Genomic DNA, 25,077 nt, shown 5'->3' with positions numbered 1-25,077 from the left:
TAACAAGCTTCTCTAGAAGGCATGAAATGTTTCATGTCACAGAGTTGTCGCGACCTCTTCAAGGGATTGAAGTTGTGTTGTTAAGAGTAAATCTAAGGGATAGAACGTGCGACTGATGGTTTTTTCAAGCTCTGAAGTATCCATGCTCTCATACACATCAAGACTATAACTATTTTGTGGATCTCGTATACCTACTATATGAAGTTTTTAAGGTATACGAATTTGAGTTACCCCCATAGGTAATGACAAAGACCCTGATGAGATTCAAGATTGGCTTCCGATTGTACCAAATCCGAGTTTATTGAGGGAGCGTGATCGTCCAAAATCCAATCGAATTCATTGCGATATGAATATTCGAGAAAGATCTAGACAAGACAGAAGAGGTGGCATTGTAGAAACCCAGGACACACTAGAAAAACATGTCCACTTCTATTGTGATCAAGTAACAATCGATGAGGAAATGATGTAGTTGTTTATCAAATAATAATTATTGTACTTTAATTTGCATTTGCTTCAAGTTAATGTTATTCGATAACCGCTGATGAAGATTAAAAAAACGATACAATTATTCGAGATAACTGATATTAATGATACAATAAGTATTAAAAGGAAAATGATAACCAAATTACAGTAACTAATATTAAATGGTAATAAACAAAATTAAGCAAAATAAATTAACAAAAAGTCCAACAAATTTAACAAAATAAATTAAAATAAATGCAACCATATTAACGAATTAAAGTAAGTATTAAATGATAAATAAAAAAATTACAATAAAAAAGTCCAATAAACAACTACAATAAAAAGTACTAAATACAAATATAATAAAAAAAACAAAATCTATCGATGCCTGCGACACGAATGTGTTCCGCAGGGCGGTGACTGTCGGTCTCGAGGAGGATTTCTTCGTATCACTGGTTGTGATTCATCGCCGTCATCATCATCACCATCATCATCATCGTCCTCCTCCTCCTCGTCCTGAGCAGCTAAAATTTGTTGATGAGGAGTTGATGACGATGAAACACCTCCATAGAATAAGAACCCTAGATGTGTATGACCTCTGTTTTGAAAACCGAACCGGACCGGCCGGTTCAATCGGTTCAATCGGGAACCGTTGCTTAGTCCGGTTCAATCTAAACCGGTTGAACTGCTTTTAGTGAACCGGCCAGAACCGCTGAACCGTTCGAACCAGACCGACTGAAAACCGGGAAAAACTGGGATTTTTGTTTTTTTTTTAAATTAAACCAAACAACGTCGTTTGTTAAACGAGCCAAGTCGAACTCGAGTATTGATGAGCTCGACTCGAACTTGAAAACTTTAAAAGTAAGCTCAACTCAACTCAAACTCACAAGCTAAAAATTATCAAGTTCAACTCAAACTCAAAATATAATATTGAAACTTGAACTCAAAAAGGCTTGAACTCAAAAAAAAATTAGAAGTTCGATTGAAGCCTAAAATTCGAGCTTGATTGAAGTGAAAGAATAGTTCACTCAGTGCTCACCAAAAGGCTCCATGATTTTGAATGCCAAATTACCTCTATTATTTATAGAAGTTAATTGTGATGCGCTTCTATGTTTCTTAGCAATGTGAGATTGTTTTGTTATCATATTTTTACTCTTTAGACTTTTGGGATGTTCTTCTATGTTTCTTAGACATGTGGGATTGTTTTTAAAAAAAAATTAAACCAAACAATATCATTTTGTTATGATTTTTAACCCCAAATTTATTTTTTAATTATAGTTATATAATTATATTTAATATTTAATATATTTTACCTTAAATATTATGTTGTAGTTAATTTGAATCATTTTGTTTCACTTGATTTTATGATTTTTAACTTATATATGTTATGACTTGCTTTGAATATGACTTGTGATATAAAAAATTATTTTTTATTAAATATTTTTGGTATTTTTATTTAATTTTTTAAATAATTATGATGTCGTCCGATTCTTCCGACCGGTCGGACCGGTTCGACCGGTTGAACCAGTGAACCGGTAGCATGACCGGTTCGCTAACCGGTCCGGTTCTGAAAACCATGTGTATGACTGACTATCCCACCGACCTGTGAAAACTGAGAAAACTCATAAAACCCAGACATCACTGAGTGTGAAAACTGTATAGGAGGTGTCTGTGTTGCGGCCATGGGTGATGAGGCTGAACCCGCTAAATATCCAGCATATGAACCCCAAGTCGGATCTACAAATATAGACCCATAATAGCCTCCAAGAGGGGTCATATAACTCTATGAAGGAGGAGGAGGCGGGGTCATAAAACCAGGTGATGGTGGCGGCGGCGACATCAGGTAAGGGAATGCGGTGGCGGCATAACATATGGTTGCGATATGTAAGTCGTTGTAGACGGTGGCTACTGTGAAGGTCCTGCTAGTGCAGCTGAGGATGAACCAGAAACACCTGCTCTCCGTTCACGAGTCAGGGGACGATGGTGTTGTGTCGGTGAACGTCTCTGTCTACGTCGTGGAAAGGTCCACCCTCGTGCATCCTCGGGAAGCAAAAATGGTTTCTCGTTACTGTTGAACCACTCATAATAACCATTAGCAACCATCAAGAGGTCAGTAAAAATGGGCTCTCTACGGGGAAGGCGCTGATGTCGATCCTCCCACAGCACAACCCACTCATGATGCCTCACCAGCCAATCTGTATCGGTCTTGTCGCGTCTATCTGTGCTATGCAACTCATCCATATTGCGAGGTGCTTCTGTAATTGGTTGAAAACAACCAAATTGCCAGAGCACGTGATCAGTGGAGTGCCACTCGACGGTCGCATAACAAATCAAAGGGATCATCGCCATCCAAACATCTAATGGGCCCCTCAACTCAGGTGGGATCACCATCTTCACATCATCAGAATATGACACTCATTCAAACTAAAACAAATATATATAATTTTTATCAAAATAATAATCTAATTATACAACTATAATCTAAAATCGATTTTTAAACATTAAAATGCATACCTGTGTGCCAGCCTTCTGATCAATTAGCACCCTAATTTTTTCTAAATCATCATGTAGCTCCTGATGATTTTTCCTATCAGTAAACCACCTATTCAAGGAAAAAAATTATTATACATTGTATAAAATGATTAATAAACGAAATCAGTTTTATAATTACCTCAATAGTAGCGGAAATACAAATGAGTTCTTGATAACAATACATAAAAAGGAAAATCGATACCATGCCCAAGACTGCAGCAACAGGAGACATCCGCCGATAGCATTTCTCCTGTAGTCAATGGCTCGACATATCTCCTTGTACAATAAAGCCAAAACTGTGGAGCCCCAACTGAGTGATTCGGCCAGATAAATGTCTCCAATATGTCGCAACCACATGTAGTGAACTTGGTTGTGCGATTTGTCCAGCATCAACAACCCTCTTATCAGCTGTAGTATGCATGCACGTGCATACATTTTAACTTCATCATCAGAGGCGTCCTCGCTAAACTCCCGAAGATTGGCATCTAACCAATTTAACGGTATCCGACCACCGTTAAAATTTTCCGGGACACGTCCTAGATTTTCCCGGCACAAAGTAGTCCAAGAACCTTGAGCGATCCCTGATATCACATCTCCATCCACCGGAAGCCTCAGGTGCATAGTAACATCCTCAAGTGTAATCGTGCACTCTCCGCACGGAAGATGGAATGTGTGGATCTCCGACCTCCACCGCTCTACTAAGGCAGAAATAAGGTCTTGTTCTATCTTACAATGACTCTGATATATACCTATGTAACCAAATCCAGCCTCTACTAAATACGGCAAGACACGGCTAGGTATCACTAACTTAAGGTTCCTAATAAAAGGATCTAATACGCGGTCCTTCTCCTAAAATTAAATAATTACAAAAATTAATTCTTAATCTAATAATCATGCATTAAATAAATCAAAAAATTATTACTAATAATTTAAATTAAATTAAAACGTTAAAATGTTACCGTATCAGCAAAGTGTCGAGATATATGATTTACATCCAAGCGAAGTAGACCGTCTTCTATTTTATATCTGCAAAAAAATTAATTAAGTAAATATTAAATAAATTAAATACAAAATTTCACCCTAAACCCGAACCCGACCCGAATATCACACTTAAAAAAACTCGACCTGAATATCATACTTAAAAAACCCGACCCGAACAAAATAAAGTTTCACCCGACCCGACCCGAATATATGAATTAGAAATCCGACCCGACCCGACCCAAAATAATAAAAAATATATTTTTATTTAATAAAAACAGTGACTTAATCCGACCCGACCCAAATTATATATATTTTTGGGTCGGTCCGGTTTTTTTCATCCTAAACTCGAACCCGACCCGACCCGAATATCACACTTAAAAAAATCTGACCGGTCGGTCCGGTTTTTTTCATCCTAAACTCAAACCCGACCCGAATATCACACTTAAAAAACCCGATCCGACTCGACCCGAATATCACGCTTAAAAAACCCGACCTGACCCGAACAAAATAAAGTTTCACCCTACCCGACCCGAATATATGAATTAGAAATCCAACCCGACCTGACCCGAAATAATAAAAAAATATTTTTATTTAATAAAAACAGTTACTTAATCCGACCCGACCTGAATTATATATATTTTCGGGTCGGTCCGATTTTTTTCACTCTAAACCTAAACTCGACCCGACATGACCCGAATATCACACTTAAAAAAACCCGATCCGACCAAAATAAAGTTTCACCCGACCCGACCTGAATATATGAATTAGAAACCTAACCCGACCCGAAATAATAAAAAAATATTTTTATTCAATATATAAATAAGTTACCAAATGATTGATGAGGATAGTATAATCAAATTTCAATTCCCTCCAACAAGGGAATTGAATTCCATCCATTTTTTGATGGAATTCATTTTCCCTCATTTGATGGAATTGAATTCCATTAGGGATTTCAATTCCCTTGAAAAACTTGAACCAAACATGGGAAAGTGGTGGAATTGGATTCCAATTCCCACCAATTCCAAGGGATTCCATCCAACCAAACGCTACCTTAAGTGTGATATTCAGGTCGGGTCGGGTTTGGATTTAGAGTGAAAAAAACCGGACCGACCCGAAAATATATATAATTCAGGTCGGGTCGGATTAAGTCACTGTTTTTATTAAATAAAAATATTTTTTTATTATTTCGGGTCGGGTTGGATTTCTAATTCATATATTCGGGTCGGGTCGGATGAAACTTTATTTTGTTCGGGTCGGTTCGGGTTTTTTAAGTGTGATATTCGGGTCAAGTCGGTCAGATTTTTTTAAGTGTGATATTCGGGTCGGGTCGGGTAGGGTAGGGTTCGAGTTTAGGGTGAAAAAAACTCGACCGACCTGAAAATATATATAATTCGGGTCGGGTCGGATTAAGTCACTGTTTTTATTAAATAAAAATAATTTTTTATTATTTCGGGTCGGGTCGGGTCGGATTTCTAATTCACATATTCGGGTTGGGTCGGATGAAACTTTATTTTGTTCGAGTCGGGTCGGGTTTTTTAAGTGTGATATTCGGGTTGGGCTTTTTTAAGTGTGATATTCGGGTCAGGTCGGGTTTATGGTGAAAAACACCGGACCGACCCGAAAAAAATATATAATTTTACCTTAAGTATTTAGGAATAATTATAATAATACCCCTCTATATATATATTTTTCAATTAAGTCAATGTTTTTATTGAATAATTTTTTTTTATTATTATTTTGAGTCGTGTCGGGTCGAGTTTCTAATTCATATATTGAATAAAAAAAGTTTTGGTATATTTTTTGGTAACTAATTAACATACTCCGATTGGAATGTATCGAAATATTGCTCTATCTTTTGGTAACGTATTAACATATTTTGATTGCGTTGATTTTAACTTATAATGTTTATTAGCATGATTTTTATAATTTATTGAAATGAATAATCAATCAATAAAATGAAAATTTAATATTTTTAAATTTTTATAATATATTACTACATGTAAGTTGTAAAATAAACTAAAATAAAGCAAAAAAATAAGAAGGGCAATTTTGTCATTTTACATTACTGAAATCAAATTCATCTGACATGTCTGCGAACCAAACAGAATATGGAATTGGATTTCAATTCCTACAAAATCCAATTCCTTCACATATTACAATTCCCTCATAAACATTTCAGCGAACCAAACACCACCTAAGAGTATTTGAGAGAAGTTGAGAGGAATTGAGAGAATTTGGTGTGATTAAAGTGATTGAGGATGTGAGTATTTATATGGAGGGATTGGGGTGTAAAGAGTCGGGGTAGGTGGATAATTATACCTAAGGTGCGTGGCAGCATAAGGCACGCTGCAGGGGGCACACCTTACCCTACATGACACCAAATAAGCATAAACCGCTCTGCAGGGGTACGCCTTTCTGCAAAAGGTGTTAGATCAGGAAATATAGTCTGAACGATGTATGATCGAGAATATTACTTGAAAAATGTGATTTTTCGAAAAAAAAACGCCCTTATACACGTCCCTAGTTATAATCATCTAGTTAAACCGGAATGAATATCTTTCTACACTTTTTTTCTCAACTTAAAAAGGTCAGTGATACATAAAAAAATAAAAAGTGAGAGTGCAAAATGAAACACAAACATATTATATATATATATAGTGTTCTCACACTAACTATACCTATATGGTGTTCTCCAAGGTTTTAATGATTTCTCAAACTTCTTGTAATCTATTTTTTGATATAATGAATTTATTCAATTTTTGCCTTTGATTTGAGTATGTTTATTTATAATTTTGTTTTATAATTTGTAACAAATTAATAGTCGATAAATCATTTTATAATTCTTAATATTTAAAAGATTCAATAAAATAATATCTTATAATCGTAGACTATTTGTATATTATACCCTAAAGTTTAAGATTTTAGATAAAATCGTCAAAAACATTTAACGATATGTGACACGTACACAAAATATCTGATTTCATTAAATATATTTAATTTAAAAAGGGTTTAATACAACGGGTAAAGGTGTACTAATTATAAATCAATTAAATATTTTAATTATCCATTAGATGTTAACACATATCAATAATGTTAATGCTAGATTAATGAGAAGGTTATAATTAGATGATAGTTATAATTTGAGGATTTATATAGAATGTTTTAAATTTTAGTGAGTATGATAGAATTAATGACTTAGTTTGGGGATCTTATGAGCAATTAACTGTAGTCATATATGAAGCTCTGCGTCTCCCTGTCCCTAGCTAATAGGAAGAATCTTCAAGGCAAGAAAAATAAAATAAGAAAGAAAGCTCTCTCTCTCTCTCTCTCGCTCGCTCGCTGTGAATCCAATCGAATTGAAGATGCTGAGGGCAGCAACGAGGAGGCTCGCCTCTCGTCCTTCTGCATGGAGGCCTCAACAGGCCACCTCCGCAATCGCCGATCGTCCTTTCGCTGACGGCGCCGATTCTTCGGATGGTCTCAGATCAACCTCCTCTTTCTCTCTCGCTTCTCACTTACTTCTTCCCACAAGAGGTTAGGGATTCCTTTTGCCTATCATCAATAATTGTTCTGTTTGGTTTATTTTTTTGCCCTTCTATGGCGGTTCATAACAATACAATTATTGGTTAGGTTGTTATGATACTGACATACGCTATTAATATTCGAATTCTTACTGATGAACTTTAAGACTAGTACACGTTTTATCTTGCATCATTTTGATTTTCTGTTTTTTACTTTTGTTTATGTGAATAATCAAAGTTGCTTACATCTCTTATGGAATTTGGGGAAACGCTCAAATTAGTTGAACATAGTACGATTGGATTAAGATGTGGTCTGAAAGGTTACAGATTTAGTTAGGCACCCGTTTTCTTGGGTGAAAAATGAATTTGATGTTTGGGGTAAGGCTCCTATGGTGACCAACAGAAAAAAGATAGAAAGGTGTCTTTCACTCCTCATTTTCTTCTTCTCTCCAGAGCTTAGGATTTCCTTTTTCCTATCAATTTTCTCTTTGTCGTTCCAGTTTTCCATCCTTCTACGGTAGTCATAACAAATACTATAATCGGTTAGGTTTTTGTTTTGATACCATGTTCATATTCACATTCTAACTGATGAACTTTTTAGACTAGTACCTGCTTTATTTGCATCGCTTTGAATTTTTGTTTCTTACTTTTGTTTATGTTATTGATTTGGGTAAGTGAATAATCAAAGTTACTTGCATCTCTTAATGAATTTAGTATATAGTACATTTGGATCAAAATATGGTATTAAATGTTATAGATTTTGCTAATTAAGATATATTCACATTCTAACTGATGAACTTTTTAGACTAGTTCCTGCTTTATTTGCATCGCTTTGAATTTTTTTTTTTGATAAGAATTTCAAGCCTCATTAAAAACCCCCTTCTTGATTAATGGAGCTGGTAGGGAAGCTCCTTAATCAGCGGAAGGAGGAAAAGAGTGCCTTAGGATTTTATTGAAACAGAAAATTACATAAGATACACACAAAATACAACCAAGAAAACACCCCAACAGAACCAAATAAGCTGAAAACACCCATAGAACATCCAAACTAAAAACACAGAAACAGCGAAAACAACAATATTAACCCCCTAACAAAACACAGAAAAAGAAGAAACAACTCTAAACAACCATCAACAACTTAACTAACTCAGCCTATTCCTTCTTTAGCTAAGGCATCAGCCTCTAAATTGGCTGTCCTATTAACCCATCTAACAACACCTTCAAAGGCCTTAAGCCTATGAACAATATCTTTAATCAAGAAGGCATATACAACAAGACATAATTCAACCCCCTTTATCCAATCCACAGCGACCTTACTATCACTCTCTATAATCAGACGGTCCTTGATCCTCTCTCGATGGGATGCAAAGAAAGACAACCCCATAAGAATAGCCTTTAACTCCATCAACGTAGGAGGTCCCGGACCAGCAGTTTCCTTGAAATAGGCTATAGTAGAACCTGATGAATCTTTTAAAACACCTCCTAGTCCGCTTTTCTTCCAATCCCATGTAGTGGCAGCATCGACATTTAATTTAACAAAACCTAACGGAGGAGGAGACCAAGGCAAAGAGGAAGTAATCTTACTCGAGTGTATAGAAACTAAGTCCCCAAGAGAAGGATCGGAAATGAGTGAGTCCTTAGGGATAGGAACTTCTTTATACTTTGCTAAGAACCAAGAAGCAAGCCTAAATCTAGCTAAAAAGAAGAATTCTGCCATATCAAGCTTTCCCCCTTCAAACACCACGAAATTCCTCATTTTCCAAGTGGTCCAAAGAACGACCCCTGGAATAAAAGGCCACATCAAAGAGTTTGACTTTAATCCATCCCAAGCTAGAAAGAAACTTTTAGCATCCGCTGGTAAAACAGAACAAATCCTCCAATAACTTAAAAACTTATTCCAAAGGGACCACACCACCGAACAAGAGAAAAACAAATGAGAGGGAGACTCATCCGACATCTTGCATAGGGGACATAATACATCTTCAATTCCCTGAACACCTCTTTTGACAAGTTCAGTCCTAACAGCCAGCTTCCCATGAGCGATCTGCCAAAGAAAACACTCTACTCTTGGAGGCAGTAGGCCTCTCCAAATAAACTTCTTCCAGAAAAGTACCTCATCCAATCCCAAAGTCTCCGATGAACATAGATTAACAGCTGATCTAACAGTAAAAACCCCATCGCTTTGAATTTTTGTTTCTTACTTTTGTCTATGTTATTGATTTGGATATGTGAATAATCAAAGTTACTTGCATCTCTTAATGAATTTAGTATATAGTACATTTGGATCAAAATATGGTCTTAAATGTTATAGATTTTGCTACTTAAGACACCCTTTTTTAAGGTGAAAAGGGAATTTGATTTTTGGTGAAACGTGCTTATGTTACACAAAAAAAGGAGATTGAAAGCTGTCTTCCTGTACTTATTTAGGGTTTCCTTCTGCCTATCTAATTCTCCATCAGAGCTTAGGGTTTCCTTTTGCCTATCAGTTTCTCCACTTTGTTTCAGTTTTTGATCCTTCTATGGTGGTCATAACAAATACTATTCGAGGTTTTCATTATAATACCTAATCCATATTCAAATTCTAACTGATGAACTTTGAGACTTTATTTTGCACTGTTTTGACTAGTGTTTCTTACTTGTGTTTATCATATTGATTTGGTTGTGTGAATAATCAAAGTTACTTGCATCTCTTATAGAATTTAGCAAAACTCCCAAATTAGCTAAAATGTAGTACACTTGGATCAGAATATGATTTTAAAGGTTATAGATTTAGTTAATTAGACACCCCCTCTTTTGAAGGAAAAAAATTGATGTTTGGGCCTGGGGAAAGGCACCTGTGACAAAAACAAAAAGATATTGGAAGGTGTCTTTGGTGATCTAATTTGGTAGCTATGGTTTGTTCACTTTCTTATACTACATATGATATTCATTAAGAGTGAGTATACTCAATCGGCTTTACATGCCTTTGAGCAATGGAGGATTCATCTGCTGTAGTGATCTTTAGCAGTTATGCGAGAGAGACCTCTCTTAGAGCATTGTTCCAATGTACTAGAATAATGCATGATCTCAATGGCTAGCTTTTTCTTATTTTGTTTTAAGTCATAAAAATACTTTCTGAAATTGGTTCTAATCATGTCTTATGAATGGGTATTGAGAAGTGAAACCACTTTTTTCCCTTTTGAAAACCAATATTTACACAGCCTTGAAATGGAGGCTCGATGCTAGGTTTTTTTACCCAAATAGTGGTTGTACTTGTATGGAACAATCCTTTACATTTCCAATTCAACAGCCATGACATGATATTTGCTATACAATATTCTTCCTATCCTGAAAATCAAATACTGGAATGCTGAAAAGGTTTTTTTTGTCTTCTCATTTTGGGCTTATTCCCTAAAGATATGACTTGTAATGTTTTCTTTAGGTTTTGCTTCCGAGTCCCTCACCCCAAGAAGCGAAAGCAGTGTAATTCCTGATGTTCCACCAACAGTGGCAGCTATTAAGAACCCCAGTTCTAAAATAGTTTATGATGAATACAACCACGAACGTTTTCCTCCAGGTGACCCTAGCAAGCGGGCATTTGCCTACTTTGTCCTGACAGGTGGTAGGTTTGTGTATGCATCTCTTATCCGCCTGCTTATCCTCAAGTTTGTGCTGAGCATGTCAGCTAGTAAGGATGTTCTTGCGATGGCTTCTCTTGAGGTTGATCTCTCCAGCATCGAACCTGGCAGCACTGTAACTGTTAAGTGGCGTGGAAAGCCGGTCTTCATCAGACGCCGAACTGAGGAGGATATCAAGGTGGCAAACAGTGTTGATGTAGGGTCTCTTCGTGATCCACAAGAGGATGCAGCAAGGGTTAAGAATCCGGAGTGGTTAATTGTTGTCGGGGTCTGCACGCATCTGGGTTGCATTCCCTTGCCAAATGCTGGTGATTATGGCGGATGGTTCTGCCCTTGCCATGGTTCTCATTATGATGTCTCTGGCAGGATTCGCAAGGGTCCAGCACCCTACAACCTGGAAGTGCCCACTTACAGTTTCTTGGAGGAGAACAAGTTGCTGATCGGTTGATAATAACATTATATGTTCGCTCTGAGATATCAGCAAGTTTTTTAATTTTATTAGATAATGCCGAAGGTTTGTTGCAGATTTTTGCTTCTGCTGCCCTGGACTTTCAGGGCATTAGTATTGTTTTTGTAACTGGGATAATTGCAACTGCCGCCAGTTGATATTTCTCTTAACTTTGAATAATTTTCCCGGATTTTCCGGAGAATTGAATATCGATACTCTTTAGACTTTGATTATTCACTATAAAAGGATGCTGTTCTATAATTATTTTGATTTCTGAGTGTAAAATAATGGCGTTCCACTGTGTTATTGAACGTTTCTAGCATTAACATTTGCAGTAGACAACAGAAAACAAAATTTGCAGGGCAGAAAACACAGATGACAAAGTCTATTCCCATAAGCCTAAAACATGCATATAGGAGGAAGTGTATATCTATTGTCATCTCTCGAACAAGCCCTTCACATATACCATGCCTTTTTCACTAAGCTTGAGTTCTTTTCTCATTTGATCTACTTGCTGATCATCTCCTTGAACAACAACCTCGGACACGGTCCCATCGTCGGCAACCAGCATCTTAACTTTAATCTGCTCCTTCCTTGATGCCCTCTTCCAGTAATAAGCTCCTCTACATTCATTCCATTCATGATAAGATGGAAAGTATTAACTTCAAACTACAATTCCAACAAAAAGAAAAGTGGAGGGTGAGCATTTGTGCTTACGCCAATGGACTTAGAACAGTGATCAAGAACCAGTTGTTCCCCACATCTGGAAATGTGATGGTGAGCACAAGGGCAACACTTGCAAGGCTGATGCAGGTGCAGAATGTCAACAATGCTGCCTGTCCTCTGCTTGGAACCATCATTCCCTCGAACCTTGAAAAAATCAAAAGCTCTGTTGATTGCTTCTTAAAAGAAGATTATTTCTTTTATCCAAGAGGATGAATCAGTGGTGTTTACTGGTAAAACTTACGTGATAGTCTCACCCCTATCGGTGACCACAAAATTGTTGCGAGTGAAGAAAGATAAAATCTCAGCAGCAACTTGATTTGGTGCCTTCTCCTCAGCTCCTTCCCCTATGAATGTCTTCTGCACTATCTGAAACCAGTATATGCTCAACACAGAACTCAACCAATAAAGAAAACAGAAACTTGTGGCAATTCAAGCTACCTTTGATTTCACAGAGCGCTTGATCAGGGACCAAAGTCCAGGAACAGAGATGACAAAGAGACCAAGAGAAGTGTAGTAGCTAGACAAGGAGTAACCCGCTGTGTCTGCAAGAAAAAACATGGAATCTGGGTTTTGCAGGTAATGTTGAAGATTGTCCGTAAGAGCAGAAGATGAGACGATGGTTTGGTGCAAGGAGAGTCGGGCAGCCACACGGTGTCTGTGGAGCGTTAAAGGGGTTGAAACTCGTGGCGGCCATGGGTGGTGAAGGTGGTTGGTTCTGAATTTGGAAGGGAAAGGGAAAGAGTAGAGAGGCTGTGGATGGGGGGATAGTGTCTTTGTTGCCATTATCTTCCCAGAAACACAGTGGAAATATCAGCCACTTGGGTTTAACCAGTTTATTTTTTGCCCAGCCTTGTGTGATGTAATGGTCACACACTTGAATGGCCCAGATTTAACCTTTTGTTCCTACATCAAACCATATAAAAGTAAGGTAATTTAGTCATCTAATTATTTCTACAATTTTATTTTGATCACTTAATTATTATTTTTAAAATCATATATGAAATTATATTTTTATTTTATTTTAATCACTTGTTAAAAATAAAATTATTAACGTAATATTTTTTTTAATAAAAATAATATGATATTATCTTATAATAATATATTAACATCATCAATATTTTTTAAATGACAAGCGAAAAGGAAAAAAATATTAACTTTAAATTTAATTTATTTTAAAAATATTTTAATAATTAAAATAAAACTTCATTACTGATTGAATGATTAAATAAGTAATTTATCTAAATATATTAATAAACGTTTACTTTGAGACGCAGAAGTCCACGGGATCCAACGACTCTTTTAATATTTACCATCAACCCTCTCCCTTCTTGCTAGGCTAAATAGTAAATAGCCGAGCCATAATTATTGATCAATATATATATATATTATTCCATTTAATTAGAAAATAAATGTTTAAATTATATCATCTTTTTAAATAGGTGTTCAATTTTTTTTAATTCATTCATATATTTAACGATACAACGTTACTATTTTGGGTGTCTAAATTATAACGATCATTAATCATATTAACATAATTAAAAAAAACTTAAAATATTATTATATTTAGAAAAATTTTAATTTTTTAAAAATTATAAAAAAAACTCAAATCCCTTGAATCATTATCAAATTCATGATTTTAATCCTTATTTCTCTTTACTGCCATTGGTCACTATCTTTGTTATCGTCGTTGATCAATTATTCAGCTATTGTCGTCATCTTTCTATCAATAATCGTTTGCCAAACACCAAAACCAACCAGTACCACACACAATGAGGCCTAAATCAGACCTCTTTCAATCTCAATGTTTTCCCCTTTATATCGCGGTTCAGGTTCATCAGTGGTTGTTTGTCGCGTTGGTGGTCGTGTAGTGGAGGTGCGGTCGGAAGTAGATTTAGTGGGTATAATGATTAGATTTAGTGTTTTGAAAGTTTGGATTTTTAGAAGATTTCTAAAAGTTTTGGTTTTTTTAAATGTGTAATTTTAAGTTTTTTATTTTAAATAAAATTTTTAAAATTATTTGAATGTGACATGTGTCTTTTAACAAAAGAATTTAACGAATATTACGGTCGGACACCTAAAATAGTAATATTTGTAATGTTAGACATTTAGATGGATCGAAAAAAATTTAAACACATATTTTGAGAAAAAAATATATAATTTGGGTACTTATTTTATAGTAAGCCTTTTTATTTATATAAATTGATATTATATATTTTTTGATATAATCATACATATTTAATTTATTAATTGTATAATATATATCTGGTACTACAGAGACGATGACAACCCTCTCGACCAATTAATATATCTTCGTATTAACATTTTTCTTTCTCATCATCCTATTTTTTAAGTAAATTAAAATTTAATTTAATTAATATCATTATTAAATAAAAATTTATTTATATCAAATTAAATCAAAATCAGATTTTTATCTCATAATTTTGTATCACTTGAAAAATATCAAATCGAAAGGACTATGGACAGAAGGCAAAAGCCGAGCCCCATAAACGAGAATGAACGATTCAATGGCTTCACATAACGGTTCCCCGTCCCCGTCCCCGTCCCCGTCCCCGTCCCCACCTCTCTCTCTCTTTCCCCATTGTAATTCCATTCCACCCTTCTCTCTCTCTCTCTTTCTGAATCTCTACTCTTGGTGTGTGTTTCTCTTAGTTTTATTGGATAACCTCAAACCCTTTTATTTTTCTTCTCTCTCGCCGTCCCTTCCAATACCAATTAACTCACAACCCTTTACCTTTTTTTTTTCAATCCACTGCTCCTCCTTGCTTCAAGGTACTTTCTTTTGCTTCTTTGAGAAGAAATATTTTCTGGGTTCTTTGTTTTTTCTGGGATTTTTTTATTGGTTGAAAGGGGTTCCTTTATTTCGATATATCTTGAAGTCTGCTGTTTTTGTTTTTTTTTTCTTATGGATTTTCAATGCTTCTCTGTTGTTTGTGTGTTTCCCTTTGTTTCTGATTCGGGGTTAATTTTGTGTTGGATGATTGTTAGTTTAGTTTAATTTTGAAGTGTATTTGTTTCAATTATAAAAAGGTGTTTTTTTGCCTGTGTTGGATTATTGCAGCTGTTTGTTATTTTTGTTGTGGATAGAGTTTCTATGAGCTGCTTACTTAGTGCTGTGTTAAATCCAGTTTCAAATTTTGAGTTGAGTAAATATACTTGGTGTAAATGGAAAATTTTCAACTTTGTTATGTTTGTTGCTGTACTTCATATGGCTTTGACTTATGTTTCGACTAGCATGACTAGAAGCAAAAAGTAGAATTAATTTGTTTATTTTAGTTAATTCGCAAGAAACAGGTTATATTCTTCAGATTATTTGATTTGATGTGCCTTCTGCTATGATTGTGAAGCTCCTGTCCTGGCATATTATATATTGGTTGAAAGCAACCGGGGTCCCTATTTCCCGAAGCCGAAGCCAAATTTGATTTGTTTCTGATAAAATTTAGATTACCTTTTTTAATATAAAATTTAATTAAGGCTTATTTTTTAAAGAATGGGGTGTCAGCTCACTGTAGAGGCTCCGCCCATGTGTATATATTCATTTAAACGCAGTGGATATGTTGTTCTTTGCCTAGTTAAAGAGTCTTATGATTTGTTCTTATTCAAAGGTTGCTTCTTTTTATTTTTAATGGTTCATTGGTTTTCCTTGGTGGGATACAATTTAATACTGATTTTCTGCTATCACATGCAGGAAAATGTTGGCTGCCAGTTATTTAGACATCAGATAGCAATGGCAGCTGATCAACGGAGAAAACGGCTTCATGGTGCTAGCATTGCTGGCTGCAATTCTTTGGACCGATGCAAAACCAAAAAGAAAAAGCTAAAGCTAGAGCCTTCGAGAAATGATTTGAGCACAAAATGTTATATTTCCCTTGAGTGGGATGGGAACCAAAAAAAAGTTGTTGCCAAAAGGGAACAAATTGCCTTAAGTCGGAGGCATTTCAGGCCATTTTCTGAGTCATCAACACATTGTCATAGAGTCTTGACAGATGCTTTGACTCTTTGTCCTGAAATTTTTGAATTAGAGGACTTGACAAAGGTGCTTTCTTATGAGGTAATATTCTTGTTATTTGTAATCACAATTACTTCTAATCTCCTATGTATGTTAATCTAATACCTTTTAGGAATTTACATTGAATTGTTACAGGTTTGGAAGACTCATCTGTCTGAAAATGAGAGAAATTTTCTGATGCAGTTTCTTCCCAATGGGATAGGCGAAGAGCAGGTTCTGCAAGCATTATTATCTGGAGATAACTTTCACTTTGGAAATCATTTTCTTAAATGGCAAGTATATTTTTACTTTTGACACTTTTCTCACCTTGCGGATAATGCATCCATTCTTCTTGTAGTTCCTGTTAACCACCCATTGGCAAATATGTTTTCCCATTAAACCACACTTTAATTTTGCAACTTCTTGTTTTTTATTTATAAAGAAGTTAATAGTTCTTGGGTTATTTTCTATTTTGTTTCTCTGGTTCTGTTTGAAAGAGATATAATATTTGAGGACTCTATTGTAGGCTTTGAATCTGCTAGATTTGACTGGAATTTATGCTTTACAGGGGTACATCACTTTGTTCAGGACATCTTCACCCTGATACAGTTATTCAGGAGGAACAACGTTTAAAGGCTGAGAAGAAATCATACTACTCAGAGTTACAGGAATACCACAATGAGTATGTAAAAAGTAACAAAATTTACCCATTTATATGATCTGATCTTTAAAAATGTGCATTTGGTGCCTAATAATATAATCACGACGTTTTTTTCATTGTTGCAGTATGATAGAGTATTTGCAGAAACTGAAGGAGAAATGTGAAAGCTGCAAAGACCCAGAAAAGGATATTGTGCAGAAGTTATGGAGGTTTGTATTTGTTACACGTTCAGTTTTCTAGAAAGTGACCAGTTTTAGCAGAGGAAGGTTCTTCCCTGTGAAATTGGTGTTAACAGCAAACATATAATTGGCAAGGATGTCCCGTAATTTGTTTACTAGCTTCACTTCGTAACATCATAACTCGGAATACAATAGCATTGATTCCCCATTTGAGCTTCACCCATGTCATTGGTTGTTCAAAACAAAAATGAAGAACTGAACCTTTTTTCTTCAGTTTTTACTGAATATTTAGTTTCTTTTATGTGCTAAGATGGCGTCTTATTTTTGGGTTACAATCAATTTCTTTGGTAGGTCAAAAAGAGTTGGCAAGAGAAGGGTTTTCTCTCATTCAAATGAGCCCGGACTTGATAATGTTGAGCAGGATGTTACAGCGACTTCTGAATCTTGTTCTTGGATTGCAGATGAGAAAGAATGCAGTAGTGATAACCAGAATTCTTCTGTTATGAAGGATGGAAAGATACGAAGAAGGTAATGCCTTTTTTCCGTCGTAAGCTACCATGTTGCTAGTAGTCTATCATTTTGCTTGACTTGTTGAAATTAACAAGAACGAGAGTTTGAATATGGCATTCTTAAAGTATGCTTTTCCTGAGTTTAATAATTCATATTCTTTTGTTCGTTCTCAAGTTCTCTTTTAACTGCAAAAGGACTTGAGATTGATTTATTTAGACGTATGTGATATTTTTGGATTCCGAGTTAAGAATTTGTAGCTTATAAAGTTGTTTTCATCGATGGCCTCTTTTGTAGTGCATAGCTTTTGCTTATTATTTCTTATCTGTAAATGTGCGTCTACCAAAGGAAAAACCCTATGCCTTGCAGCTTACGAGACTTGATCTATATATATTTTATGCAAGAGCTTTTACACACCATACCGGTTATGTTTGTGGTAAATTACATTGCAGATGCCCACGTTGAAGTTTCTCCGCTTGTAATGCTATTTCAGCTCTTAGGATGGTTATGTTCTTTATTCTTTCCGTTAGTTGTGGTTTCTAGGTGTTTTTCAATCTTGTCATATTTGCTGAACTAGAAATTATGAATCATGAATATGTTTAAGGAACTTTGCAGAATTTAGGTCTCATGGTGGGAATTTGTTGTGGTGGCCGCACTAGTTTCTTTTAGGTTTACTCTGTTTATTTTTATTTCATGGCGAATGAATCTTATTAGTTGTCATGTATATTAGTATGCATGAGAAAGGGATGATCAAGAATAAAGGTCAAATGCTTTCGACTGCTCCTGATTATGCACCGACTGCGGAAGCAAGACCCAAAAAAAGTGACAAGATACGCAAACGCAATATTCAGCAGTCTGATGGTGCTAAATATATGTCATGTTTTAAGGTCAGCCGCTGCTTTAATTGGTTTAAAATTATAAATTCCTGGACTATATTGAGTAGGTGCCTTTATCTTGATTAAATGTCTCCTTGAATTAGAACTATCCTTTCTGATATATGATTAATTATTATTCAAACTTTGGATTGGCCGACTGAAGTATGCAAGCAAGCTTCCTTTTATCCGTTTTCAGGAGCTGAACCAGTAACCAGATTCTTAACATTTTTTCCTACTGAGATATGATTTTGCCACTGCTTGATTATATTGTCAATTTACAACCTTTATATTAAAGTAAACTCCCGGTTATCGCCATTATACCATGAGGCAGAATAATGACTAGCATACATTTGATCTTGTATCATGCCCCCCTGTTATATTCTTTAACCAAGTATTTCTTCAATGTCTATTACCGTTCAGCCTTCTCTCTTGTGCTTTCTAAGATAATTAAGGGATTGTTTGTCTTTGATATGTTTCAGATAAGCAAGAAGCAGCATGATCTTTTTAAGAATATGGATCAGTCTGGTAGAAGCATTCAATCCAAGTCTCTCACCCGTGTTTTAGGTGACATCAATACCTTACATGTGCAACCATATGAAGTATTCTTAGAAGAAGAACAGAGGAGGTTGCATGAACATTGGTGAGAGTTGAAACAAACAATTCTTTCTAGAAACTATTAGAATTTTCATTATACCCATGCTCAAACTAATGTTGTTTAAATAGGTTGAAACTGGTAAAGGAATATCTCCCTGTGTCATATGCAACCCGAAGAGAAATACAGTCGCAGAAATGGAGAATAACCAAGTCGTTGGAGCAGGAGATGAAAGAAAAGCTAAATTCGCTGCTGGAGGTTTATTTCTCTTCTTGAACTCTCTCCCATCTATATATTTCTCATTTTTTTTGTTTGTTTCTGGGTGGGGTTGTTAGCAGCTTTGAACATTTTCTATGTTACTATAATTTTGATATTTTTTGGTGTGCTAGGATGAGGAGGATGAAGACGAAGATACATTAAAGCTTCAGGATCAGGAAGAAAATGTTGATACAAACTTGGTTGCTCTTGATGTAGAGGAAGAGGATCCTGAGAAGTCGCTTGAAGATGAGAAGGATACCAAAGCTACAGAAAGTGAGTCCAGCATGGAAGATGGGGAGTCTGTTCTGGCCTTACCACCAAATCAATCCCCACAGAGGATTTCTTCTATTGATAGTGGCCAGCTGTGCAATCACATGGAAGAGTCTGAAAATAATGAGAATATCGCAAAATCAGATGTTGCATCTTCAGATGTATCTGAACATTTGGACAATTTGAACACTGTTGGTGCTACCATTGGTCAGGAAGTTCCCGTCTCTTCTGCAGAAATTGTCTGGCCAGCAGATAGCATTCCGCACTCTTACCATGACTCCACTGCTGACCATAAATACACATCTACCAGTGGATTGCCGTTCATTCATCAAGACACCGATGACCAACAGAACCAAATGATTGCTCTGGAATCAGACTTGCATAAAGAGAGTACCAGTAAGGCTTTGTTGTATAGACATTCTGAGGATGGTCCCTTTAATTCTCATACAAATCAGGATCGAAATGAGCTGCTTCAATCTTTCTTCAAGGATCAGGGAGTGTCGTCATATCATAGTGAGCAGAAACAGGCAGGGCCCGATTTCCAGCCCCCAAAGATTCTGTTGATGGAAGATGGCCATTTTAATGGGCAATTTCAGGAGCAGTTGCAGTCATCTCTGCTGTTAGAAGAGAAACAAAAGAGGCAGAATGATGTTTATATGCAACAAAACATGCCACAAAATATTTACCCTGATGGGGGCAGATACATGACTCCAAGGCAAGAACACCTGCCTTCAGGAAATATGCAAGATTGGGCTGTTCCTCCTGCCCGCATGCCGACGCCTTTCCAACATCAGTTGAATAGTAGAGATTTGTTGAGCCAAGGCTGGTTTACTGGAGAGCATCAAGTTCAAGTTCGCGGTGAATGGCCTGGTTCAGATGCTTTTAGTGGCCAAAGTCCGAGTATGTTGAGTGCAAGCAACTCAGATCAGAGCCTATTTAGTGTCCTATCCCACTGTAACCAATTTCATTCGAGCAACCCTTATGAATCAATGGGCTCTACCGAGCAGTTCATCCCGCAGAGGAACAATGGAATGATGAGGGGGGTAACTCCTGGAATAATTGGAAATGGTATGCAGCAAGCTGCTCATCCATTTGATTATTTAGGTACTCGTGGTACAACTACCCCACTGATGGCTGCTGATGATCCAGGATGGATGAACTTGCCACATCCGAATTCTGCTTTGCGTGATCCAATGGGAAAACCATATTTAAGGTCATGGAATCACTGAAGAGGTCCTTTTTTAATTTGTTTCCAATGAGCGGAGAGCCTAAAGTTTATCGGTTATGCTCTGCTAGGATAAGTCGGGGGTATGCTGAATGAATACCTCATTCGATGGGAGGTTCGTTTTTATAATTATATATAGAGGAATGATAGAAGAGACTTGTAGGTTACAAGACTATGAGATAGACTTCTGTACATACACCTATACCATACAAAGGGCCAACTGAACTCATTTGGGAAATTTTATATCACTGTTTGGGACATTTTTTTCTTTTTTCCATATTACTCTTTTGATCTTTTTGACTATCCAATAATGTTGGAGGCTCTAATTGCAAATGCTTCTCTCTATGTGAGTTGAATAATGTGTTTTTATGATGATGTGGATTTAGACTTATAACAGTTAAACGTTGAATATTTATAGCTTTCGAACTTCCCCATGGACCTGATGCAGCACCAGCAAATACAAATATAGTAATGCCACAAGCAATTTGCATTAAAATATGTACAATAAAGAGTTTGATCAATCAACCAATCATCTATGTACTTTGTATCCAATTTCTAGTGACGGTCGAAGTCGACATTTTTTTTTTCTATTTGTGCTCCTGCGATGTCAATTCCATGTTTTTGTGTGCGTGTGCTACGGTGATTGCTACCTCTCGAGAGCAGTCTGCAAACCATTTCTGCAAAAAGCAGTTAAACATATCAATCCATGAAAGCTTTTTACTACCAAAATGGAAGATCTTTTACTTTTCTTAACACAAGTAAAAAAGAAATAGTATAATGGACATGTCATGTAAAATGAAATAGATAATTTTCTCATTTCCCTTCCTAAAAATGTGCATCATTTAAAACTTCAATCCTTGGCAGTTGGCATGCCATAATACTGTAAATAGATATATAATTTGCATTAACAATACTTGGGATCTTGCATTACCTCATTCCAACTGGCGGAAGTTGAAGAATTTGTGGACAAAAGCTTCTTTGCATTTCCTGTCGGCATTGTACGACAGCTTCTCTTTTTTCAGGTTTTCAACTGCTTCAATTTTTCAAGAACTTGCTTCATCGATGGCCTAACAGAAAGTGTCTCGGCTGTCGAGGCATATGCAAGCCGTAGCATCCCCAAGAGATTCTCCCTAGGTCCAGTTTCCCATAATGCAGCAGAGAAAACAGCTGAAGGACGGCCCTCCGTGATCAGCATCCTAGACCATTCAACAATGTTGAATCCATTATCATAATCAGAAAATGATGGATCGAGGGACTTTCTTCCCCGACAGCAATTCTAATATTACGACACCAAAACTGTACACATCTGCTTTGTCGGACGCCCTGCATGTGGTTGCATATTCTGGTGCTACATAACCGAATGTGCCTGCAACATATGTGGTGGCATGGGTCTCAGAAACTTCTAAAAGCCTAGCTAACCCAAAGTCCGAAAGGAAGGCATTAAGATTCTCATCAAGCAGAATGTTGCTAGGCTTGATGTCTCGATGAACTATCCGGGGTACACATGAATAATGGAGATAAGCAAGAGCCTGAGCTATGCCCACGATTATCTTGTAGATAACTGGCCACCGTTCATTTTCACCGGTCTTGTCATGAATGAAAGTCTCGAGGTTTCCACCCGAAAGATAATTATAAATTAGAAACATTTCATTTTCCCCAGCATAATATCCCATTAGAGTTACAAGGTTCTTATGTCAAATTCTTCCCAGAGTTCTTATCTCTGCGTCGAATTGCTGGATACCTTGAAACCGACCGATATAAAGCCTCTTTACAGCTACACGATAGCCAGGGACCAACTCCGCTTTGTAGGTTGAACCGAATCCACCCGTGCCGATAAGGTTTCGGAGGCTAAAATTACAGGTAGCTCTAACTACATTATCATAATTCAGTTCTTTAGGAGCATCTGCAAAAGTCACAACCACTTTTCCTTTCAGTGTACCAAGTCTTCTTCTTCTAAGTTGACAGAAGATTACAGCCACCGCAACCATAAAAAGCAGAACAAAAGCCGAAGTTACGGCTGCAATAATGACGGGTTCAAGATCTTCCCTTTCTGATATGTCGGTGGATTGCTTGGCCACTCCGAGGACAGCGCAGAAAACGGACACTTGTCGTACAAACGTTCATTTCCTCTATAGGCACTGCAATTAGTCTGATGTTGGAGACTTGGTATTGGACCGGAAAGATCATTAAACGAAAGGTCCAAAACAGTCATACGAGAAAGCAAAGAGAGAGATGAGGGTATTTCCCCGTAAAGCCGGTTGTGGCCTAGTAAAAGTGTTTCAAAATTCGAAGCGTTTGCTAGTTTAGTAGGGATAGATCCTGTAAGAGCATTGTGAGAAAGATCAAGAACCTTAAGCGACGCCAATTGACCAAGTTCAGGTGGAATTTCTCCACTTAAATTGTTCTCTCCAAGAGATATCCATGTCAGGTTCTTCAACTCTCCCAACTGATTCGGCAGAGATCCAGAGAGTCTATTTCCTCTAAAGTCGAGCCGTTCAAGTGTAATCAAGTTGCCTATACCAGGAGCTATGGATCCCTCAATCCGATTATATGACGCTTCAAACTCTATTAGCCGTAAACAATCAAGAAAAAAGACCTTCTCCATCTCACCTACTATCTTGTTTTCACTCAAGTTAACCGACACACTCTGCAGCTTCCCACAATCAGATATTAGCTCCCGACGAGACGAACCATTAAACATGTTATTATTCGGTAGCAACCTGTATGAAAATGTACTGTTGCTTTCCAGTAACTGTTCTGCAATGAAGAACACTGGTACTGTACTGGTGAAACTATTAAAGCTAAGATCGTGGACTATTTTGAAACTCTCATCTATCATCAACCCCGTCTTAGAACCCCGGAAAGGAAGATTAGCATATGTGAATTCAACCCATGTATCGTCCATATCATCGGAACTAGACTCTAGTTCATAAGATATCACAGTCTCGTCACAGCTGGCTTTCCTGTTGTAAGTTTGAATGTTACCAGAAATATTGTTTCTACTAATGTTGAAGTATGAAGTACAAGGAACGTGTAGCTGCCATGGAAGGTATCCGGACAAATTATTCGAACTCAAATCCAAGAAAGTAAGGTTCTTGCACATCACAATTTTTTCTGGTATCACACCATCGAAATAATTCTGCCCCAAATTTAGGACCCTGAGTGAGCAAACCTCACTCCAACGAGCAGGCAACCGGCCACGAAGATTGGCTCTCGGCGCCCACAAAACCTGCAAACAAGAATGGAAAAACAGTTCAACCGGAACACCGAGATCGAACGCATTGAATTCTCCTCGAAAACTATCCATGGAGCTTGTTTTCTCATCAGAACCAAAATCCATCAAATTGGTTAACACAAGTGCTGATAGTCTTTTACAATTTGCTATCTCATTTGGGATCACATCAGTAACACTGTTCATAGAAACATCTAAAACTCGAAGCTCGGAAATCCGGCCTAATTCGGCCGGAATCTTTCCTTGTAAAAGGTTGTAATCAAGCAACAAAGTCCTCAAATTCTTGCAATTACCGATCTCAGGGGGGATACCACTAAGAAAGTTATTAGACAGCCTCAAGTGAGTCAAAAACTCACATCTACTAGAATTATCAACACTAATCCTACCAGAAAGTAGGTTGTTAGACAAGTCAGTCACTTTGAAGCCGCTAGTACCAATGAGCTTATATGGTATATAACCGGAAAACGAGTTGAAGGGCAAGTTGAGCACTGTAAGAGAAGGAAGAGAGTTTATCTGAACCGGAATCTGGCCGAAAAAATTGTTAGCTTGGAGCTGGAGAACCTCCAAAAACTTAAGGTCTCCAATAACGGCGGGGATCTCACCGGAAAACCCACTGTGAGGAAACATCAAATACGTGTCTTTATCAGAAAAGTTAGCACATTTAACACCGTACCAAGTGCAGTGAGATGAAGATGAGTTCCAAGTGGACAAAATGTTTAAAGGGTCATGAAAGATGGAGTTTTTGAAGCTGAGAAGAACTGTAGAATCTCGGGTGGAGTTCAAGACTGTGAAGACGAAAGAAAAGAGAAAAAACCAGAGAAACGCCATTATTGTTTCGGGGACTGCGTTTTCTCAGAGATTAGAAACGAAACAAACAAACAAAGAAGAGACTGCCTGCAAGAATTTGATGGAAACTAATGGGGTGAAATGTAAAGAAACAAACAAAAATTGAAACTTTGAGAAGCGGAAGTGACAGTGAAGTGAA

The 25,077-nt window shown here is 36.8% G+C and overlaps 3 protein-coding genes and 1 pseudogene across 5 annotated transcripts; 2 read left to right on the top strand and 2 right to left on the bottom strand.

Moving 5' to 3' along the window:
* Positions 1 to 7,284: 7,284 nt before the first annotated feature.
* LOC120216147 (cytochrome b-c1 complex subunit Rieske-4, mitochondrial-like) lies at positions 7,285 to 11,758 on the top strand. Its single transcript, XM_039213660.1, has 2 exons — positions 7,285 to 7,509; positions 10,918 to 11,758. The coding sequence occupies exons 1-2, from the start codon at positions 7,338 to 7,340 to the stop codon at positions 11,559 to 11,561; spliced, it is 816 nt and encodes a 271-aa protein (XP_039069591.1). The 5' UTR covers positions 7,285 to 7,337; the 3' UTR covers positions 11,562 to 11,758.
* Positions 11,759 to 11,864: 106 nt separating this feature from the next.
* LOC120216160 (protein COFACTOR ASSEMBLY OF COMPLEX C SUBUNIT B CCB1, chloroplastic-like) lies at positions 11,865 to 13,088 on the bottom strand. Its single transcript, XM_039213666.1, has 4 exons — positions 12,726 to 13,088; positions 12,529 to 12,653; positions 12,279 to 12,431; positions 11,865 to 12,184 (listed from the first exon to the last, which is right to left on the bottom strand). Exons 1-4 carry the CDS (start codon positions 13,068 to 13,070, stop codon positions 11,998 to 12,000), a joined length of 810 nt encoding a protein of 269 aa, XP_039069597.1. The 5' UTR covers positions 13,071 to 13,088; the 3' UTR covers positions 11,865 to 11,997.
* A 1,851-nt stretch (positions 13,089 to 14,939) lies between these two features.
* LOC120216125 lies at positions 14,940 to 21,135 on the top strand. Of its 3 annotated transcripts, XM_039213655.1 has the most exons (11): positions 14,940 to 15,077; positions 15,994 to 16,356; positions 16,450 to 16,586; positions 16,862 to 16,975; positions 17,080 to 17,163; positions 17,485 to 17,661; positions 18,371 to 18,527; positions 18,995 to 19,155; positions 19,239 to 19,365; positions 19,497 to 20,703; positions 20,785 to 21,135. In XM_039213655.1, the coding sequence occupies exons 2-11, from the start codon at positions 16,033 to 16,035 to the stop codon at positions 20,862 to 20,864; spliced, it is 2,568 nt and encodes an 855-aa protein (XP_039069586.1). In that variant the 5' UTR covers positions 14,940 to 15,077; positions 15,994 to 16,032; the 3' UTR covers positions 20,865 to 21,135. The 3 variants fall into 3 exon arrangements, with proteins under 3 accessions (XP_039069586.1, XP_039069579.1, XP_039069573.1); XM_039213648.1 differs by having other exon boundaries at positions 14,941 to 15,077; positions 19,536 to 21,135; XM_039213642.1 differs by having other exon boundaries at positions 14,941 to 15,077; positions 19,497 to 21,135.
* Positions 21,136 to 21,797: 662 nt separating this feature from the next.
* Positions 21,798 to 24,955, bottom strand: LOC120216024 (annotated as a pseudogene).
* Between the last annotated feature and the right edge of the window lie 122 nt (positions 24,956 to 25,077).

This window comes from Hibiscus syriacus, unplaced genomic scaffold, assembly GCF_006381635.1.
Source record: "Hibiscus syriacus cultivar Baekdansim isolate YM2019G1 unplaced genomic scaffold, ASM638163v2 tig00000764_pilon, whole genome shotgun sequence".
Taxonomy (NCBI): domain Eukaryota; kingdom Viridiplantae; phylum Streptophyta; class Magnoliopsida; order Malvales; family Malvaceae; genus Hibiscus; species Hibiscus syriacus.
This window is presented reverse-complemented; position numbering and strand designations above follow the sequence as displayed.

Bases quoted from the DNA above. Each gene is read 5' to 3' on its own strand.
- LOC120216147 (XM_039213660.1), top strand. From the start codon at position 7,338: ATGCTGAGGGCAGCAACGAGGAGGCTCGCCTCTCGTCCTTCTGCATGG. The intron at 7,510-10,917 runs GTTAGGGATTCC...TGTTTTCTTTAG, and splicing joins CTTACTTCTTCCCACAAGAG to GTTTTGCTTCCGAGTCCCTC.
- LOC120216160 (XM_039213666.1), bottom strand. From the start codon at position 13,070: ATGGCAACAAAGACACTATCCCCCCATCCACAGCCTCTCTACTCTTTC. The intron at 12,432-12,528 runs GTAAGTTTTACC...GATTTTTTCAAG, and splicing joins GATAGGGGTGAGACTATCAC to GTTCGAGGGAATGATGGTTC. The intron at 12,185-12,278 runs GTAAGCACAAAT...GAATGAATGTAG, and splicing joins ACTGTTCTAAGTCCATTGGC to AGGAGCTTATTACTGGAAGA.
- LOC120216125 (XM_039213642.1), top strand. From the start codon at position 16,033: ATGGCAGCTGATCAACGGAGAAAACGGCTTCATGGTGCTAGCATTGCT. The intron at 16,357-16,449 runs GTAATATTCTTG...GAATTGTTACAG, and splicing joins CAAAGGTGCTTTCTTATGAG to GTTTGGAAGACTCATCTGTC. The intron at 17,164-17,484 runs GTTTGTATTTGT...TTTCTTTGGTAG, and splicing joins ATTGTGCAGAAGTTATGGAG to GTCAAAAAGAGTTGGCAAGA.